The 23041-nt window shown below is 33.1% G+C and overlaps 1 protein-coding gene across 1 annotated transcript in view; it reads right to left on the reverse strand.

The window, feature by feature from the left end:
* Positions 1 to 5892: 5892 nt before the first annotated feature.
* LOC139495726 (uncharacterized) overlaps positions 5893 to 23041 on the reverse strand; it is a 34139-nt gene continuing 16990 nt past the window's right edge. The window contains exons 6-7 of the mRNA XM_071284056.1: positions 21603 to 21997; positions 5893 to 19548 (exon numbers count right to left, since the gene is read on the reverse strand). Of these exons, the coding sequence (XP_071140157.1) occupies positions 7240 to 19548; positions 21603 to 21997 (12704 nt within the window). The 3' untranslated portion in view covers positions 5893 to 7239. The remainder of the gene's footprint in view (positions 19549 to 21602; positions 21998 to 23041) is intronic.

The raw sequence follows: 23041 nt of genomic DNA on the forward strand, positions 1-23041 counted from the left end.
CGAAATACAAGTCATAGTCACATAATTTATATACCATCTGCTGTACACAGTTAAAATTGATAGTCTGTTAGCGTCTGTTTAATAATCATTCGGAATTCACCTTTTAGAACTAAATTATACTCAAGTCCATTATATGAACTTAAGCTTAATACAAAAATTTATGATAAAAGAGATGATTTTTCATTTCCTATTGTTAATTATCCATTTTTAGATGGTGACGTTCCGTTGTCACCATCTTATGGTGTTTATATATCTCAACTTGTACGATTCGCTCGTGTATGTAACAATGTATTAGATTTTAGCGAGAGAAATTTATGTATTACTGAAAAATTATTACACCAGGGTTTTCGATATCACAAACTGGTCAAAACATTTACTAAATTTTATCACCGGTATAAGGAAATAATTCGTAAATATAACTCAACATGCAGACATCTTATACGTTCAGGTATTTCACATCCAAAATTTTATGGAAATATTCTTTATAAAGCACAAAAATGTCAGTATTCTCCTCAGAAACTAACAAAACCTTTAAATAGACTTATCAAAAGGGGATATAGTTACGATACTGTTGTCAGGTCATTAAAGATTGCATATTTTGGCTTTAACATTGATTCACTGATAGGGTCTTTGCATCGGAACTAAACACATTTATTTCCAAAAAAACAGTTTTTGGCATGACACGGGTTATGTTCTTCTCATATATTTTATGATAGTATGATACTAAACCCCTAACGGGAGGGATTGTACCTGATATTCATATGATGAAGACATAATCTTTCAATCAGTTTAATTGAGGTCTGGAGCTGGCATGTCAGTTAACTGCTAGTAGTCTGTTGTTATTTATGTATTATTGTCATTTTATTTATTTTCTTTTGTTACATCTTTTGACATCAGACTCGGACTTCTCTTGAACTGAATTTTAATGTGCGTATTGTTATTCTTTTACTTTTCTACATTGGCTAGAGGTATAGGGGGAGGGTTGAGATCTCATAAACATGTTTAACCCCGCCGCAATTTTGCGCCTGTCCCAAGTCAGGAGCCTCTGGCTTTTGTTAGTCTTGTATGATTTTAAATTTTAGTTTCTTGTGTATAATTCGGAGTTTAGTATGACGTCCATTATCACTGTACTATTATGCATATTTTAGGGGCCAGCTGAAGGACACCTACGGGTGCGGGAATTCTCGCTACATTGATGACCCATTGGTTGCCTTCGGCTGTTGTTTGCTCTATGGTCGGGTGGTTGTCGCTTTGACATATTCACCATTTCCTTTCTCAATTTTATTCATTACTATTTCAAGAGGCCCAAACTAATTTCGTTATTGATTCTTAATCTGTTTTTTAAAGATAAGTTACGATAATAAATAACATTGATTACCGTAGACTATTAACCCTTATCAACTATACTTACAAAGATGAGGTAAACCGTTTGTTTATCTTTAGAGGGGAACACGCCAGAAAATATTTAGAAGCCATCAGTACAAGCAAGATTTACCACCAGAAATCTGTACAAAATAACTGTTCATAGTGACTGCACTCATAAAACTACTCCTGTGATTTCATATACTTACATCTCTAGAATATACTTAGAAAATTGCAATTTTAAACATTGAAAATTATCTATTGCATCCACGATTTTCAACCACTAGAGGGTTATGGAGGCCTTACCCTCTGGAGAGCTCATGTGCATCGACAACACACAATAAATTATTATAATCCAGTTGATCATGTTATTACTGGTGACCAGTAAAACAACAATAAAGGCGTATATGACAGCAATATACGCGTATATGACAGCAATATACGCGTATATGTACAAACCCGTATATAATCGTATAAATGACATGAACGGCCACTCATATAGGATCTTCTTAGTACTAAACGTGAGCTATCCCTGAATATGACTGTTTTCCCGAGTGTGAACTTCCATTTATATACGTGTCTCAGTATTTATATTACCAACATTCGTGTATTTAGTTATGATGTTTCTCTTGTATGTTTAGTTGATATTTTATTATGTCTTATGTTCGCTGTTAGAGCTGATGTAGGTCGTTATTTATTTATCCCGCTTTCTTATACGTGTAGGTCCTATGGGTCATTTTGTGCGGTTTACATGTTCTTATGCACTATTATCTATACTATTAAACGAGAAGACCTCATTTTTGGTGTCGCTTCTCCTCTTTCCACAATAAATTAATCAACACGCCTCTGTGTCCTATAGGTACAGTGCATAGTCGCATTTGTCATCCATTCATATGATTATTCAGATTGAGTTATTTTGGGAGAAAAACGAGAAAAAAGACATCCGGATATTGTCCCGTCATTGGACGAAATTTTAAGTCAGATTATACTTCCGGTTTTCGTTTTTCTGTATACTTTGAACATACACATACTACGAATAAAGTGTATTTTCAGAATTTTATCTGCTATCATTTTCAAGTTTACTATCCACGGCGGTCACAGAGTTTACTTAATAGAGGGTCTGTATACTATATCAATGACCACCATGGATCGATTAGTAAACTTAGAATTGAAAGAAAATACACTTTATTTATATAGTAATGAATGTTCATAATATACAGATGAGCGCTTAAATTATTCATGTGAACTTTTGATACCTTTTCTGAAATTCTCCAGTCATTAAATCTTTTACAAAATTCATTGATTACAAAAGAAAGAAGATGTGGTATGATTGCCATGTTGAGACAACTCTCCACAAGAGACCAAAATGACACAGAGATTAACAACTATAGGTCAACGTACGGCCTTCAAAAACGAGCAAAGCCCATACCGTATACTCAGCTTTAAAAGGCCCCGAAATGACAATGTAAAACAATTCAAACGAGAAAATTAGCGGCCTTATTTATGTACAAAAAATGAACGAAAAACAAATATGTAACACATAAACAAACGACAACCACTTACTCAAATGTTCATAACATACTAAATGTATGTTCATATTGAAATTGATAGAAAACCAAAAATTGTGAACTTTGGAAATAAAGGTGGAGGGTTAAAAAAAAAATTCCTGTCCCCAATAACTTATGATACTTTTGCTGAAATTCTCCAGTCATTCGATATTTTACAAAATTCTTCTAACAACACTTTACATACTTTAAACTACGCTCTGAATGCCCGCGATTTCGCGGGTGTGTTCTAGTTGTATTTAATGGTGTATTTCTATGTTCTGGTGTTCTATTTTACTGTATTCATGTCACGTAGAGTATTTATTACAGTAGTACATTTGACACTGCAATATTAACGGGCGGTTTGGCTCGCCATAAAACCAGGTTAAACCTTTCATTTTTCATAAAATGTCCTGTACCATGTCAGGAATATGGTAATCTACAGTCCGTATCTATGCTGGCGTTTACTTTTTCAGTACTTCGTGTTTCTGTTATTCTGCTGTTTTCCTGTTAGATTTGTTATGTGGCTTCCCTCGATTTTAGTTTGTTACCCAGACTTGTTTTTATCTAATCGAATTATGACTATTGAACAGCAGTATATTAATGTTGCCTCCATTCAATCATCTAATCAACGAACTGAATTATATATGATTAAAGAGACAATTCATACGGTAGGTAGTTTCTGGCTCGGATCGGATTTTTCGAGTGAAATCAGTCTACTTTTTTCGAATATTGATCAGTTTTGATCGAGTGGTATTACACGCGATCATATTGATTTACTTCTATTTCGTTAATTCAAAAGTTGTATTCGTAACCGTTATTCTGTTGTCTGTTTTTAGAGTAAAATTTAAAACGTCAGATTTCATTATAAATAAATAGTGAATAAGGAACAAGACAATATTTGGCTTAACATTAAATCTAGTTTGAAACTGTTACTTAGCGGAGGACAATATTATTTATTCTCAATAAGTCACAAAAGCATATTACTATATTGATCAATTTTGATCCTTTTCAATGTAATTTTAACTTTCTGTTCTGAAACGTAAGTGTTCACTGGATTGTCGATGTATCAATATATAACAATGATGGAAAAGATAGCAGCAAGAATTACAAGTACTGAACAATTGAACATCGGATGGCCACAAGTTATGATGCATGGTCACAAGCTCTTGACTCAGAAAACAAAATCACATCTCTATACCTAAAAAAAGGTTGAGATTCATAAGATTCATTTTCTGAGACAAGTTCGTGTGTGGATAACAGGAAATTTTACCTCACCGTAATAGCTATTATTGTAGTGATATAATCATTTGTTATCAGTATACTCCGGGTTTTTTTTAATGTTATATATAATTTTCATCCAATTTTCATCCAATTGTATGTCATTCTATTCTACTATCCTAATAATAGTGCAGTGCAAATGCATAGCGATCACTCTTCTGTAATAATTCGTTTTTCTTATAGATTGGATTTGACATCCATACTGCCAATTCTTCAATAGCATGTAAGGTTTATAAAAACGTTACGATGTTTTGACCATACAATAGTTCTTCCATACTTTTTGAAGATGCGTCGAAGGGGTTTGTTTTGTAAATAAATTAAATAAATTCCGGGGGTTGGAATCCTCCTTTTTTAGGACAATCAATGCATTTGAATGGGGACATATAGTTGGACCCCCTCTTTTTGTCCTGCGTTGGGACCCACTTTAAAAATAGCTGGATCTGCCCTGGCATGTCAGATTTCAGAATTGGATTTCGTATGATTGAGAAACTGACCCAGTAGTGGCATTCACAATAACAAAATCCTTGTAATAATTTCTAAATTTACAGTTCTTAGTAATATTAGTGTTTGCCAGTAAAACTCCCCCCTTATATCCTGGGTTGGGAACCTCTCCCTTTTAAATATGACTTGATACGCCACTTGATGTTATGTATATGAAACTTTATCATGCTTTTATACTTGACTGACTTTCTCGAGATAACCCAGGCAGTTATGATTGAATGATTGATTATTATATTGTGTTTTACACTACTTTCATCACACATGGCTATACCATAAAAGCCAGTGTCCTTGGTGAAGGAAGCCTGAGTACCAAGAAAGTTGGGAAAACTGAATTTAAAAAAGAAAATATCTGCATCAGGAAATTATTATTTTTCGTGTTTAGAGGTATTTTTTTTAATGTCTAGGAAATACGGAATATCAAATTCATAACAAATAACATCACAAAAGTATAAAAAGTTTGCGTATAAAAAAAGAATATTATTTAATAAATAAAATGCATACATTATTAAATACAATAACTATAAACTAGTCTACACAACATGATATTATACCATACATTCATCCTGGATTTCAAATATATATTGGGACTAAAACCAAAAGAATGTATTTACAATTGGGAGTATTTTGACAGCTGAATACTTCAATAAATAGCAGCCGGTATGTCTGCCTGGGTTAAGTTTGAGTTGGTTTTTCAATTCTTCATGATATGGTATGTGTGCTTCTTATAATTTTTAATCAGAAGGGATTGTGGATGATATATCAAGGACATGTCTTTTCTGGGGGAACATATTGATCTCTAAATAACAAAATCCCATGACATGAATCCTTTACATTTGACACTTTATACACAACCTATGACATTTTTTCATTTGAATATTCCAATAATTGTTAAAGCGAATTCGTATTACTACTTTCTTTTAAAAACTATTTATTTGATTTTTTTTGTATTTCAAAAGTAGCAAGGTCAAGATACATAAAATAAATATAGAAACGCAAATTAACCACATCCATCAATAGCATATTGAATACTGATCAACAAAAAATGAATACATGTAGAACAAGATATATTGCATTACAAAGGCATTAACAATAATACACATATTGCTGGTAAAAATGTTCAACATTGTGTAAAAGATACATAAAGCATTCCTGAATGTTAATTAATAATTCAGTTAAGGTATAAAACCACTAATTCATAGCCCCATTGCTTTCTATGTTAAATTCTGCAATTTCAAGCATTTATGGCTACTTTGTCTTAAGTTCAAATGAAGTGGCAGTTATTTCATGTCAAAACTGTACCTTATCCTGACTTGTACTGAAAGAATCAACATACCTTTAATTGCATATTAGAGCGTACTGGTTCCCGGAATTTTGATAGTACAAAAACAGGAACTTCTGATCTGAACAACAGGCCAAATGTGCCCTTTTATTAGAATTTCCTATACTTCTTTATTATTCAAGTAAAACTTTCAACAAAGGTTCTACAGTGATCCCAGGTCCCCAAGCTTTCAATTTATACAAAAACTACCCAAATATTCCCACTATTGACAAAGGTATAGCTATGCGTAGGAACTATTTTGTTTCAAATATGTACTACTTTCTTGTATGTTCTTTCCGACCTTGTCTGAATTAGTGGTTTTATACCTTAATGCACATCAATTTATATACAAATCAATTTTATTTGTTATTAAAATTTAAAATAAAATAATAGTCAACAAAAGTATGTCCAGTTTTTCATAATAATTTATGGCACAAAAAGAGCAAAAAATTGTATATACTTTAATACAAAAACTCTTAACAAAATCTCAGTTATAATATAAAAAACATGAACAAATCATAAAACAAATCTTTAAACAACCTGATATAACAAAAACACATGAAATTCATTTAATGCAAATTATTATTAGTATTTATAAACTTATTTTTAATAATTCAAAACAGGTGACCTTTGAAATTAACTGAATGCTCAACTTGTGTGTCAAGTGAGAAAAAAATATTACTTACTGAAGATTAAAAACATTATTCTTCAAAGACAGAATCTTAAGAATATATACAGATCATCAGCCCAACATTCTTATTTATAGTCAAGAGACCAGTTACCAATTTGATACATAATGTTTTACATAATATCTTATTTCTTTGCACATAATACTGTATGTAAATTAAGTACTTAATGTAACAATTCTAGGAATGCAGCAATGTGGTAGAATGAAGTTTGCTAAAACTTACATCAAAATTCAGAAAGTAATATTAAACTTGACTTTTGTGAGAATTCTACTTAAAGTTTTGAATAAAAGTAAATTGTTTCAGAATTAAAGAAAAAAAAAATTAAGCAACACACATTAAGAGTTTCAAAAATATTCTTGTTTCCTGTATGTTATCAAAAAGAAAAGTTTGTGTTTTAAAAGTCCCTAAATATCCATCTGCCACAAAGTATGTTCAGTGACTTATTTTTCATTAGCATTAACAAATTCACACATTTATTTCTGAACTTATAAAGCTATTCTAAATAATTTGCGTAGGATTCAATTAAACAAAATAATAACACTTTTCATTGATCTTGTACAATTATCTCAGCATATCCAATGTCTCCATCTTGTACGATAGCGTTATTAGAAGTAAGAAAATCAACATTATATTCACCACAATTGTCAGGTAACGCCACAATTATCTCCCCTTCATTGTTTCCTTCCTGCAGAATGATTTGGTCCTGACTTGTCACATCTTGAACATAGACCTGTCCCTGACTGGCTGGATCTTCTGACTGAATGTATATTGTTTGATAGGATAGATCACCAGATTGTTCCTGAATGATAATTTGCTGCCCATCTGCAGTGGTCAACTGCTTTTGTATCATCCCACATGCAACGTGTGGTTGTTCAGAAATAATCTGCTCGTGAATTTGTAATTCATTCTGACCTACATCCTGAAATGTTTCAAATATATCCATGTCAACAACTTGCGGTTCTTGTGAATCAACAAAAACGGAAGAATCACTAGTATCATTTCCTTTCCTATATAAATTGCCCAACTCTGTTCCTGGAGAACACACTGCCACATGCTCCCTTAAACTTTTCCTGTATTTGAACTCCTTTTTACACTTATGGCAAGGATAAAACTTTGGTCCGGGAACCATTTCTGGGTGGGTTTCATCCATGTGTAAACGTAGACCTGCTAAGTGTTTAAATCGTTTATCACAACAGTGACACGCGTGTTTTAGATCTGGGTCAATATATCCATGGTCTGATTTCATATGTGCCTTACATTGACTGATTAGCCAGAATGATGATGTACAAAATTTACATTTGTGTGGCTTAAATCCTTTATGTGTGGCATAATGAGTATTTAATGCTGTTTTATAACCAAAACTTCTATCACATACTTCACATACATAAGGACGCTCTCCTGTATGCACGACCATGTGTGTTTTAAGTAGTCCAGGTCTTTTAAAGACTTTTCCACAAATATCACAAACTTTTTTCTTCCTCTCATCGACAGTTTTAACTTTATTATGCATTTCCTCTATATGAGCATTCATGTAACTCTGGTTAACGAGTCGACCACAATGTGGACATGCTGCCTTTTCTTTTTCACCATGTACTTTTGTCATGTGATTTTTCAAGCTATATTTATTTAGCATTTTTCCACATACTTCACATTTTTTACTTAAATTGTGAGTTACAATATGATGGCGCAATGCATGCTGGTCAGAACAAACTTTTCCACAATGTTCGCATACAAGTGACACTCCATGACTTGCTATGTGTTGTTTATATGCCTTTTTATTCTTACATGTTATATTACATTTTGCACATTTCATTGGTCCAAGAAAATCATAAAAATGATTCAACATGTGAGATTCATAAGCCTTCATATTGGTAAACAGTTTATCGTCACATATTTTACACGACCTTGTCCCCTCTAATTTCCAATGAACTGTCCTTTTGTGAAATCTCAGACTAGACGGCGCAGTATACTTCATTTCACATAGATTACAATTATAACCCTCTTCCTCGTGTGTTGGTAAATGCTCTTTTAATTCAGAACGACTTTCCATAATAACATCACATACAAAACAACGGAAGATTTGCTCCGACAAATCAACAACAAAATCGATATCGTGAATATCAGCAAAATGCTTCTGAAGGTCAGTCTTACAAGAAAAATTCTTATTGCAATTTAAACATTTTCTTTTATAAATTTTGTGCTTATCTTTTAAATGCGTGAATAAAGAAAGTCTCGTTTCAAAATGTTTTCCGCAAACAAAACATGTTCTTGTTTCTGTTGTTTCAACATCATCAGAATCAAGTTCCTGATGCTCATCATCCTCGCCCGATTGTACATTGATGATGGCAGAATTTGACGAGTCGGATTCATCTTCTAATACTTGGTCCATGATTTGCTCCTCAGTTTCAGCCTCTTCCATAATTACTTGTTCATGTTCGAGAACAAACTGGAAATAAGTTGATTGTGTCTGATTGTGTTTTACTTCTAAGTGCTGGAGAAGAAAAAATAACTTCGGAAAATTTTTACTACAAAGTCTGCAACTAAATCTGACCTGAATTTTGTGGGTCAGATTATGCTTGTCCAGCGTCATTCTGTCCTCGAAGGAAAGATTACATTTGTGACAACGATGCAATGATACAACGTCAGATCTGCCAGAATTATCAGACGTCCCAGTCTCTTCGGACACATTTCTCCCTCCTTCACTAGACGTGCTAGGATCTCTGTCCTCACTAGAATCACTATCTTCTGGCGACATTTTCCCGCCCGTTGATCCGTGTTTCTGACTTCCTCTATCCCACTGAAAATCTTCTTGAAACGATATTTTGTAGACGTCATAATTATGAGCAACATCTCCCAACATCTCTTGTTCTGAAGGTTCCAAATTAATCATTCCATTTTCAAAAAGAATTCTTTTTAATTGCCTTGCTACAGTCACATCTGAATCCTTGAAATCTCTAATATTATTACTCATACAATTTGTAAAAAGTTCATCAAAAAAATCCTTCTGGACCAGTAAGGCCGATTTACTGCCAACAACGTACATATGTAAATCCATAAAAATATCACATGCAACTATTATCTTTACTGTATCCATTTTATCCTGAACACACATTGTACGATGAACTTCAGCAATGTAGCCATGATTACGACGTACATGTCTAGTTGTTTCGTTCACATCTACATAAGATCGCCCACATACAATACAGAATTGATATGCTTTAATGTCAACATGAGGACCGGTACAAATTTCCATGCTCGGAATACACGTCACTTGTTGTGAGTTATGGAAGTAGAACCTGGCCCAGTTACCTCTGATGTCATGTTCTTTCTGCACATGTTGTAAACAGCATTTCCTTAATCTATACCAGTTAGGACATAATTTACAGTACCATTTTACTGATAATATCTGTCTCAATTCCTCAGGTTCGTCCATAGGTGCTCGAAATATATCAAAAGAAATAGAATTTGTCTTAGAAGATATGATTAATATTTCAGATGTTTCTTTAACTTTTGCTTTCTTCTTTTCCTCCTTCTTTCTTCTTATAACTTTCCTTGGAGCTGTAAAAGATGGATTATTTCCAAGGTTAGATTTCTCTACAGTTCTTGATGCGGACTGATTGCTTTGATCATTTGGACTACTCGTAGGTTCAAATTCGTAAGGAGTGCTGTCACCAGCAGCCTGTTTGTGTTTCATTCTTACATGTTGAATTACATCGATTTTTGTTAGAAATCTCATCGGACATATTAGACACCTCCAGCGAGCATCAATGGTGACATTGGTGGCCATCTTCGATTGCTGATTTTTTACTTTACTTCCACCTCCCTGACTTACGGTTTCTTCGTCTTGATCCACAATTGTAATAATCTTGTCTCTGTGACCAAGAGCAGATTGTTCTTTGGACAACGTTTTCCCATCAGCATAGGTCACAGACGAGGCAGAATATTTGCCTGCTGCACTGTGTCCTGTTTTTAGAATATCATCTGAAAGTAACTGAGAGTTTTTAGACATTGGTTTACCCTCCATGTTGCAAATATAGTTTCTCAGTCGTGAATCGAACTGTGAAATTTCATGGACTATAGAAATGTGATGAATTAGTTCTTTTTTAAGTCGGTATTGTTCATTACAAAGAGCACAATGCCATGGTTTCAAGCTTGGCAAATCATCATCATCCCCATATTCTTCTAGATAAGTTTCTGGTTCTGTTTCCATAGTTTCTAAATCCGTCATTTGAGTCTGCTTTTGAATGTCACTATCGGTAAGTTTTTGAAGAGAGACAACTAACTTTTTGTTTTCATTCTCAATTAAAGTATCCAGTATACGAGTTGGGTTTGATATCATAGCAGATCCTCTCTCGGCAATATGTATATCATTTCCTGAATTATTCAAATTCATCTGATTTCCGATCGCCTTACCCGAGATAAACGCTCCTTGAGACGGAGCCAGACTGGAAGTAAGTTTTCCTTGAGATTGTCCACAGGTTGTTGAATTATGGGACATGTATAGAGATCGTAATTTCCCCCTTCTATGTAATTTTTCATGATCAGTTTGGTGTAACGGCTGTGTGTTTGTCTCTATCTCATCTAATATTCTATCAGCATGAGAGCCGTCCAAGTCTAAGAAATCAATCACATGGTCATCATTATTTTTAGAGACAAGACTTTTCATGGCACACAATTTCGATGAAACGATATGATTTTCCGGTATATTTCTATGTTTTTGTGGGGTTAAATTTGGCATTATATCTCTACCACTTTGACCTGAATATAATTTTGATTGTTCATGAATTTCAGGCATAATTCCACCCGTTTGTGTGATGGGCATAGATGTTTCGTCATGTATGTTTGCAGCAGAATATAATGTTGGCATATCTTTATAGCCGATGTTGCCTTGCGTATGTATACTATGTGTAGATTGTACATTGTTCACAGCAGTCAAGTTTGGTGGTATATTGATGGGTATTTCTGTAATTAAAGCTAGATCTGTTCCACTCAATACTTTTTGCTTGTTGTCAATGTCTAAACCAGTAGATTCTGAATAAAAATTATCTTGTGTTACTATATTGACATCGAAAATATCGGTAAAATCAAATAAGTTATTGGAGCTAGAACCCTGTTCGGGTTTCACACTTCCCAATACTCCTATATCATTACTTTGCAAATTTCCAATCGTTGGTAAGAGATTATCTATATCTTTACATGTTCCAAAAAGGTTACTGTTTTCTCTTTGTTGATGAGATAGATGGATATTTTTTCCTCCAAAGTTCTGATTTACTTGTTGATTGCTATTAGCTATGTTTTTTACTTCAAAATGATTGAAATTTTCCTGAGGCATCTGAACTCTGTTTTCCCTATTTAATGGCCGACCGTCATTTCCGATCAATTTTCCTCTACTAAAACCCGTCTTTCCATGACTTGGTTGAAGACTATTATTTCCTGCATGTTTACCTCTGGTATATTGCTGTTGACTTTTGTATCCTATATTTTTAGCTCCATAATCATAAACGGGCTCTTTATTTGAAACCTGGCTTAACACTCCTACATCCTTTGAGCTTTTGTGTGTCAGCTGACTGTTACTTCTGACTTTTTTAGCTGCAATTAAATGAGTGGTTTCCCTGCTAGGTATCTTGCTACCAACTCCTGTAATATTCATGGTATTAAGCCGTTCAAGTTTTATTGTCTTGGATGCTGTTGGTCCACCAACTTGTCTACAAACATTATCATTTTGAGTCTTGTTAATTTGTGATGTTATCTTTCTTTTCTTAGAAGGAAAAAAGAAAGGCACATTTTGTTTTTTCGGTTGGTTTTGTGCTAATTTTTCTTCCTCCTTTCTTTTCCTTTCTAGTTCCCTAGCTTTTTTACTTGTTAAATTGACAAACATTACATTTCGTCTTTTCGGAGGAGATACTGCATCTGACCCGAATACAGTTTCTAAAATACTACAAGTTGGCTGTTTTTCAATTGGCGGGACTGAAGAATCCGTTTTCCCATCATCACTGTCATTGTCGTCAGAACAGGGATTACTTTTTTTACCAGCCACAGGTGCGGGTCTCTTAAAGGCAAAGTCAGTACGTTTGTTTTCCATATTTTTATCTTTTCGTATAAAAGTGCCATTAGGTGATACATTGCCTTTGTGTTCATAATTTCCTAATTCCACATTAGACTGTTCATGGGGAGATGTAACATTGTTTACTGATTCAATATGAGATGTTCTTGCAGTATTTTCTGATTCATCAACAACTGCATCGGTAGCAAAGGAATGAATTATATGAGTTTTATTCTCCCTACTAGTGACTGCATACTCTGACAAGCTATTTACAAGCTTACAAGAATCTTCCTGCATAGTCTTAAGTGATGTGGCACCAATATTCGGGTGCAGCAAATCTTTCGTGGCTGTATTATCAATGATACTCATAGGTTGTACATAATTATCTGTAGTGGTTTGATCTTTTGAAACACCACAATCAATGTTAATCGGAAAACTAAATGGCTGAAGGTCAGTTTCAATTGTTATCGGCATTTGAATTTCGGTTAAAGGTTCTACTATTTCTTCAGTATCAACACTGCTTACTGGACTGCGTTTGTATTGGATATTGCTACCTATTAGATTCAGGTATCCACTAGAAACATTTACATTATTAGTATCACTTTTATCAATGGGAGTCAGGTTTCCACTGGATACAAGTTCATTATTACTATTGCTTTTATTTATCAAAGTCAGATTTCCACTAGAAACAAGGTCATTATTACGACTGTCTTTGTCCATCCAATTCAAATTATCACTGGAAACACTTACATTGTTAGTATTGCTTGTATCTACCAGCTTCTTGTTGCCACTAGCAACAAGGTCAATATAAGTATTGCTTTCATATTCAGGTGACTTTTTTAATTCTAGAACATTGCCTTTTATAGCTTTGGTGTTGTCATCATGTGAAGCAATACTTTCCTCTACTGTTTTCCCAGGTTCATTGCTAAAATTAGTATTTGAAGAATCCTGACTTGTAACGCTTTCAGGGCTTTTGGCGTTTGTTATAGCATTAAAATTTTCAAATATGTTGTCATGATGTTTCTTTTGTTTTGAAATAGCTCTCGATGTTTTCTGTCTACCTTTTCCTCTTTTAGGTTTCTCCAAGATTTCATTTTTATCTGATGTTTGATGAAAATCAACATGTTTTTCATCAATAGTTTCATTTGTTATCTTTTTTGCGATTGTTCTTTCTTGATCATTTGAGTTACTGATATTTCCTGCCAGAGTTGAATCTTGGCTCATTTCTGCTGATTCTATGCCAGTTTTACCAAAGTCATTTATCTGATTCAGATCACTTTCACTATTTGTAACGGTTTCTCTGTGTCCAGAAGACTTTTGACTATATTTTTGCAGACGACCTAAATTTGACCTTTGTCCTGCCTTAGTATGTGATGGTTTATTAGATACAGATGATTCACTGCTTGTATCAGTTATCTGAGGGGCTTTGCTAATAGTATGACATGGACCAAATGCAGGGTTTGTTTTCCCAAGACTTCCACCATCATCACAAGATTCTTCAGATGAGCTGACACATGAATTATTTTTACGATTTTCTCTTCTCATCACTTTCCCGGTCATGGATTTTCTGACGGACATTGCTTGATATTCGATGCCTTTAAAACTTGTTTTCTTCTTTCTTTCAGCAGATACACTGCTAGATTCTGATTCGAGACCAGTTTCACTGAGTATGTTTTGGGTTGTCACCGGATTATTTCCAAACCAAACATCTTCATTTGGAGAGACCATCTCCTCGGGTAAATCACTGCTGTCAGATAATGTGGGCAATGCACTCTTCCATTGTTTTTTAGAGCAATACCCTTTTCTACTGTCTTTTGTAGGGTGAACTTTTAAACTATCTGAACTTAATGTAGAATCATCTTTAGTTGGTGTCTTTGTTGAATGTACTGTGCGCTTCTTTTTCTTTTTTCTAGGTCTGCCTCTTTTTCGTGGGATATTAACAGGTACTTTGTGTGCCTCACTATTAATGCTTTCACTTGTATTCTCTGTTGTTTCTTCAATAGGAGACTCATGAAGAGAATTTCTGTTCATTCTTCTTGACTGAGTAGATCTTTCAACTATTTCGCGTTGTACTTCCCTTACTTTATCTATTACACCATATCCTATGATTAGATCAGTTTGATTAAAATTTCCCTTTTTATAGCTTTTATGTACAGGACTTATTTTACTTAATGTTTCAGCTATATCAGATTCTCCACCTGAAGAAACTTTACCATCGGTGTTCATATGCTGATCAAGCCATTGGCTACTTTTTAAAATTCTAAATTTTTTTGGCATGGCATATTCCCTTTTTTCCAAATTTCCATTTTCATCACTTTCAGAGTTCTCATTTGTTTCAAAATCCTCAAGTTGCTTTCTACTTCCAAATGTACCAGTCCGTTCAAATATTTTTCTCCTCCAATTCACATTACTTTTTGTCTCCCTATGTTTATCATTCCCAATTATCTCCCTTTGAATATGTTTTTTTGCATATCCTTTCTTTCCATGACTCTTTTTGCCAGTATCAATGGTAGCCATATCTGCATCAACGCTTACAGACTTATTCCTAGTTTCTGTATTGCTTGTAATATCCTTTTCAGAAGATGTCTGATGTTTATTCATACTATGGAAATGATATGCAAATTCATCTCCAAACTTTTTTCCACATACTCCACATGTAAATATGTTGGTATCTTTTGGATCCTTTTCAACTATTTCACTTGGCGTATCAGTTATCTTATTCCTTTCAGCTGCTGTTTTTTCAGGGATTTCTATATGGTTTTCATTTTCAGTTTCTGATGATATCCCACTGCTAAAATCTGATGTTAAATAGGGGCGTGAATTTTTAGTAAATGGTGGATCATTATTTGTACTGTTAATATCTTCACTAAATTTTTCCAAATTTGGCACTGTGCTTTGTACATTTTCAGTCATTGATATTGCAGTATTGGAATCTGAATTTTCATTGTTTTCACATTTTTTAGGAATGTCATCATCACTTAAATTATTTTCAATAATATCAGGTTTTTTAGTGTATATTTTGACAATTGTTGCATCTTCTGCAGATGAAAATAGGTCACTAGATTCATTTTGTGTATGATCAAGATCTTCTGTGTTTATATCACTTTCTGTATTGACATCTGAGCATTCATAGTTTCTAAAATTGTCAATTACTGCTAAGCTATTATCAGATTCATTTATGGTAACATTCTCTCCTATGCTTTGTATTTCAAAATTCACTTCATTTTCCTGACTGTCTTTAATCTGAATACTACTTTCATTTTCAGTAAATGAGATTTGGTTCTCATTAGGCTTAATCTCATTGATGATAAGCTTAAGTCCATTTGCTTCTACTTCAGTAGCTGATACTACTTGTTCATTTAAATGTCCTAATGATGTCAGCTTTTTAGAAGCAACTATATTATCATCTAATGCTTTTCCACTTCTATTTTCCATTAATATTTCTACTTCACCATTTGCGTTTGCTTCATGATCTTCACTTTGAACACCTGTCAAATCTCTCACTTTATCGGATTGTTTTTCATCTTGAGGCTTCTGTACATCTGAATTACCGACTTTCTTCTTTTCATTTTCATATTCATCTTGTGATTTTTGTATATCATTTTCGACAATGGATGTTCCAGTATTAATGTCCCCTTCTAAATCTGACAGTGCAAAGCTCTGTGTATTTCCTTTAACATGCTGTAAAGATTCATTATTTATATCACCCTCAACAGATTTCCGGCTTTCTGTATCAACTGACCATGTTTCAACATAACCAGATGTCTTATCACCATGCATTGCAAAGTTAGATTCCATATTTTCAGAAATGCCTTTTTCTGTGCCATTATCTTTTTCGTCTATCGCCATTCTACCACCAGAAGCATATTTATCTTCAGTTGTGCTGGGTTCACCATAAGTACCTGTTTGAAATCCAGTGTCATCTGTAGAAGTTTCTGATGGATAATTAATGCAAGTAGAACTTTCAGTGTTTTTGTTGCTTTGTGTTTTTACTTCCTTTTCTTCATTCTCATCAGGAAACTCTGTATCAGTCGCTTCATCATCATTATTTGAACAATTATTAATGCATTCTATATCTCCGTCATTTTTCATATTATCAGATTTTGTAACAATCATCCCATGTTCCTTCAGAGTATTACTTTCTGGAAGCGAACTCTCTTTAGATTCTTTATCTAATATTGTAACAGTGCTCTTTGCATGATTTTGCAATATATCTTTACTACCTGAAGTTTTTACAGGTTTCTTTTGTTTATGTGATTTCCTTTGCGTCATAACTTCTTTTCCAATGGTGGATACTTTAGTTTTGTTTAATTGGATTGAGTTATCTAATATCTTCTTCTTTCCCTTTAAGTGTGCAGGATTTATATCATTAACATTTTCAACATCAGGCTTGTGAACTTTTGTTGACTTGGCAGTATTCTTACTATGTGTCTTATCTTTTGAATTCCTCATTGGAGATCTCACAATTTCAGATGTTTTTGCTATATCTTCCATATCTTTCAAATTTCTCTTTGGAGATTTCTCAGTTTCACATGTTTCAGTTATTCCTTTTTTCGTCATGTTTGCTTCATAATGTGTTCCAGTTTCAGATACTTCAGGATCCTCAGCCTGTTTACTTAAAGAAAGTTTTCCATATAACATTTTATCGTTTGTAGAAGTTTTACTTTTCTCTATAGTTATAGACTGATCGTCACTATCTGATGCCCTCAATGGTGGATACGTTTTACCATTTTTATCGTGACATTCCGATCCAGCAAAAGAATTTCTGTCCGAACCTGAATTATCGTCTGTTTGATCTTCTGTCTCCACAGAATATTGAGAAGACCTTGAGCAGTATTCATTCAGTACATTTTCACTTAATCTTTCCAAATAAACAACTGGCTGTAAATTCTGCAATATATCTGTAGTTAAAACGCTCAACTCATTCATGTCCCATTCCGCTTCTTGTTCAATATTTAAATTAGGTGGATCAATATTTGGAGATTCTTGTAATTCATTTTGTATTCCAACATTCTGTGGAGAAAGTACAGGTTTCTCTTCATTAATCTCGAAATCTGCCAGACTTGCACCAATTAATTCATTAGTAATTATTGTTGAATCGGAAGATTGTCTCAAATTTTTGGCAGATTTGTCTTTCTTATGAATGCTGACTTTCATATTCCACGATGACTTTCTATTTTTAGTTTTAGGTGATTTTTTGGATCTCTTTTTTTTCTTTGTTTTGCTGATATAACTTGATATATCAATGTCCTCTTGAACAGATTTAAAGTATTCACTCTCCTCCTCAGATTTAACTTCAGTTTCTGGAAATAAATTTGTGGCTTCAAATATATTCTCTGAAGGAATATCATTATCATTAGAAGTATCAACATTTGTAACATCCATTGAATCTGTGGAACGTTCTGTAGTTATAATACTGGTTCTCGCAGCATGAATATCATCAGGTCCCAATTGTTTACCTAAATCAGAAAATAGGCACTTTTTGGCACCAGTTGGGCTCTTTATTGTGCCCTTTCTGCAATTTATTTCTTCTGCACTTTTTTTAGTTAAGTCAGTGTTTTTCACATTGAAATCTTCATTGATTTTTTTCTTAGATGATTTGGAATTATTCTTTTTACTGCTTTTTTCTGTGCTTTTAGATTTTGTTTTGTTACTCTTTTCATTAGAACTTGTAATATTTATATAATCATTCGGTATTGTTTTAAAAGATTGAGATCTTGGTGTACTTTCACGTTCCCCTTTAGATTTACAATAATTTCTAGCTCTAACATTTTCCATAATTCTTCCAATCCTGGCCAATTTTTCTGAGTTGTTGACCGATTTAGGTCTTCCTTCCATCGGACTCCCAAACACATTGGACAGCTCAAAAGCGTTATTTGCAATATACTCATCTAACACAGGACTTTCAAACACATTAATTTTGTCTGATTTATGTGCTTCCTCACTTTGTTCTTGCACTGATTTCTGGGAACTTTCGCCATTTTGTTTTTCTTTCATCTTATTTATTATTTTCACATAGCTTTCAACAGCACTTTTAGATTTTATCAAATTTTCCTGTTCTTTTTCTGGACTCATAATTAATTCACTATCTGAATTTGTATTTTTTCTCCTGCTTATTTTTTCAATATCGGCTCCAGGGTCACTTTTAGATTTGACCATTTGCTGTCGCAATGTTTCAATGTCGACAGAATCTGCCATTTCATTTCTACTGCAAACTTCAATATTGACTATGTTTGTTTCAGTACTTTGTTTGCATAATCCAGATTTTGGTAAAGAAGGTTCAGTGTCAACTTGATTCTGAACATTTTCTTCAACAGTGTTACCATGGTTACTGAGCTCATCAAAATGTGTCCTTTCATCCAGATTAGTTGTCATTTCTGCTGAGCTTCTTTTTTCTAAGTTTCCATTTCTTCCTCCTTCTTGATCAGTATTCTTTTCTGCTATTACATCATTTTCTGATTGGTCAGTAATTCTCTCTGCGGTAAAATCACTTTCTGATTGGTGGACATTACTCAAACCTATTATATCACTTTCTGATTGGTAATTTTTCCTTTCTGCTGTAACATCACTTTTCCATTGGTCAGTAGTAATCACTGCAGTAACATCTCTTTCTGAGACACCCATAATACCGCCTTCTCTGTCATTCGATGGTCTAGTGGAACTTTCAGCTTCTACAACCTCCAAATCCAGCACAACTGGTTTTTCACCAGAATCTGTAGAATTCGATAACAAATTATCTTCTGTTGATTCTAAACCACCTGTTCTAGGTTCAATACGAATCCAATTTTTATCTTCGGTACCAGATACAATCTGCAAAATAAAGTAATCAAAAAGTTAGTACTAATTGTTTTTTAATGTCATGACTTATTCATGCAACTAGCTACTTTATTATTTGTGAAATACCATTTTTGTGGATTTTTGTCGTTATATACATGTACACAGGAATTAAAAAATGTTCCAACAAAGAAGACATTTTTCTATCTGATAGTACACAGATTTTGGCAAAACATTTAAATGTCCACTAAAATAATATCCTTTCTCAACCTACCGAAATTGGTACCCATGAAAATAAACAAATAAACAGTATACTAAATGAGTAAATGATTATTAAAATAGTGACAACATAACATATTTAAGAGCCACTAGAGGAAAAGATAGCCTGAGTTGCTTACATTGGTTTATACACATATTCAACTATGTACCATCTCAAACATTATTGACGAGAATAAAATTCTTGACAAAAATCTGTTTTGTTGATCTTTTATTGCTGATTGTTTAGCATGTTTAGTTTCTCTCTAACTTCCTTAGTTTTTGCTCCAAATATGAGAGGGTAATAAAAATCCTCATTTAAGGGCAATCCCTACTATACATGCTATAAGGAGTGACAGTCTACTTACTATATCGTCAAAATTAAGTAAATCTTGTCTTGATGATCATTTTTGCTTATTCAAGTTTCTAGCTTATTATAATATTATAAATTTTGTCATAGAAGTCAAAACGCAGAAAATGGTAAAAAATCATCAATAAAGGCCAATAACTCCAGAAAGGAGTTGTGCGACAATTTCCACCATATTTGTTTTAAGTGAAGATTTTGTCTCAATAATCTTTACTGCTTATTTAAAAGTTATATATATTGTTTTTTATATTATAAGGTTAAAACCCAAAAAATTTGGTAAAAATCTTCATCAATGGGCAATAACGTTAACTCTAATAATCAATTGAGTGATGGTTTTAACCATTAGACTTACTTGTAGAACTTGTCTCACTGATTATTTGTTTTCCAACTTAAGGTTTCTCTCTATCTATTTAATTTTTTAAGATAGTAGACAAACATGAAATAAATGTCAATTTTGTCATTTCAGGGCAATATCTCATATATATAAGAAGCCGTCAGACAGTTTTGAAGTATAAAGACAATCAGTACAGCTCAATTTTCTTAAATTTTTTGCCATTTTCAGATTTTCTCTATCTAAAACAGTTTTCAATTTATAATAGACAAAACTTTTTTACCCCTGTGTTCTACTTTTAGCTGTGTTGGCCATCTTGGCAGGCGGGGTCAACATCTTTTAAACTAAACACCCCAATGATTAATTTGTATTAATTTCTACTAGTTTAAGAAATTACATATCATTTTCTTTTAATTAATCAAAAACATGATATTTTTATTTATTTATTCTCATTTGCAGATATTGACTTGCTTCCCTTTGAATGCTTTTTGCAAAAAAACAGATATGTGCATGATCATAGAAAATAACATTTAGCCATTAAAAATACTGTTTATTCAGAAATTATTGTGATGTTTATATCATTGTGAAAAATGTGAAAGGGTTATAATTGCAATAATTTAAACTCGCATTTTGATTTTTTTTATATGAATTGCGGTGGTACATACGTATACATGTATATAACACTACATGAAGACAACTTTATAAAAATCAGCAGAAAGTTTTAATCAAATACTATTGTTCAGGAAATATCTTTAAGCTTCTCAATGATCAAAATTGGTGTTTAAGTCAAAATGCTATTTGTCCAAGACTTTTTTTTCAGACAAAGTGTGTGGTTAAAGTTTTTGAAATTTTTGTGTATTTGCCATATGGTCAAAGTAAACATTTTGTCAAAATCTTTTGAAAATTAAACCAGAAAAATTAATTTTAGTGAAAGTGTTTGGTACCACCTTTAGAGGATTTTTATCAATATAGCAAAAATCAAAATCTCATTTTAGTCAAAAATGCAAAAGTTGCAATAATTAAGGTAATGCACACATGTATTTACATTACTTAATTCAATATGAAACTTCAACCAAATGTACTGAATCTAAATTCAATAAAAAATAAATATATTATCAAACTAATAGTGCTAGATACCTGATCAGCAAATTGTTTGTTTCTTCCATCCTTCAATGCTTTTATGGCAGAGTTAATACCCTTTTCAGATAAAACTGGGGCTGTGATGTCATCAACTGTTTCCTTTAATACATGTTCACTCTCACAGGCAATGTTTTCATTTTCACAAACTACAGAGTATTTTCCATCTTCACTTGAGGCAATAATATCTGACTGTGAAGTATATTGCTTTGAATCAATGCTTACTGTTTTTTTAGGATAACTTTCTTTCTTTTGAGAAGCTCCCCTCTTAGAACATTTCACTTTTGGTTGATTATTTCCCTTTGCTGACTTCTTTTTATGTAAAGGTAAGGAATCTGCATCAGAGTCTTCTGTAGACACAGGTTCTGCTTCATACTGTGGTGAATCTTCATAATCTAAAAATAACATAACAAATACATGAACAAGTAATATAAACTGATTATACTACCTTTATAAATATTCTGTTACAGCTAATTCCCTATTGCATGTAGACAGTAGAGCAAGACTTTGGTTAGATTGCTTGCTTTGTTTATATATTGTATGATAATATTGGGATAACGTCCAATTAAATTTAAATATAATATATACAGGTTTAACTATGCCTATATATATTGTTTGAAGATCTTAATTACAAAGCTTGAATAAACATTTATACAAACAAAGCAAGCAAGCAAACCAAAGGTTTTCTCTACAAGTATTAGGAAATTAGCTGTAACAGGAAGTTGATGAGCAATCAATGTGAAAATTTTATTACACAGTCAAATACTGTTACCTTCAGCTATACTCCATTTCAGGAAGCTCTGGAGTGTAGTTGCTGAAAATTTGGTGCAAATTTCTTAGGATGGATAAAGTTTAAATTATCTCCTGGTTGACGACAGCACTTTGACATTTAATGGTTTATTTTTACAAATTGTGACTTTGACGGAGTTGTCTAATTGGCACTCATACTTCTCTTGATAGTTGACACATTATCTATCTCTTTTTACGGTTTCTTGATAGAGTTGACTTACTAACAATAATATAAAAGGTTTCAATGAATTTTACTGCACCAGTTGTGCATTTTTTTTTATAATAAATGTCTCTTCAATGATACCATAGGCCAACTTATTTTAAAATCCATAACTTATATACGTGTACTAATATAACAGATATGGCATGTTTTAGAAAAGGGAAAGCCTAAAAAATCAAACAGATTCAAAACTAAATTGACCGATGCAACACTTTGTTTCATGTTGAAGAATGTGTTCTAGATTGGTAGAATTATATCAAGCAGTACCCATGGAGATGCAGATTGTCACAGCCCTATGGATGAAACCATGCAGGATGATTGGTCCATATGTCTTTAGCTAGACACTGTCAGGCGATGTAGCCTTATAACCTTGGTTAGACATTGTCAGGCGATGTAGCCGTGTATTGTCACCTTGGCTAGACACTGTCAG

Source organism: Mytilus edulis, chromosome 11 (genome assembly GCF_963676685.1).
Source record: "Mytilus edulis chromosome 11, xbMytEdul2.2, whole genome shotgun sequence".
In the NCBI taxonomy this organism is placed as follows: Eukaryota; Metazoa; Mollusca; class Bivalvia; order Mytilida; family Mytilidae; genus Mytilus; species Mytilus edulis.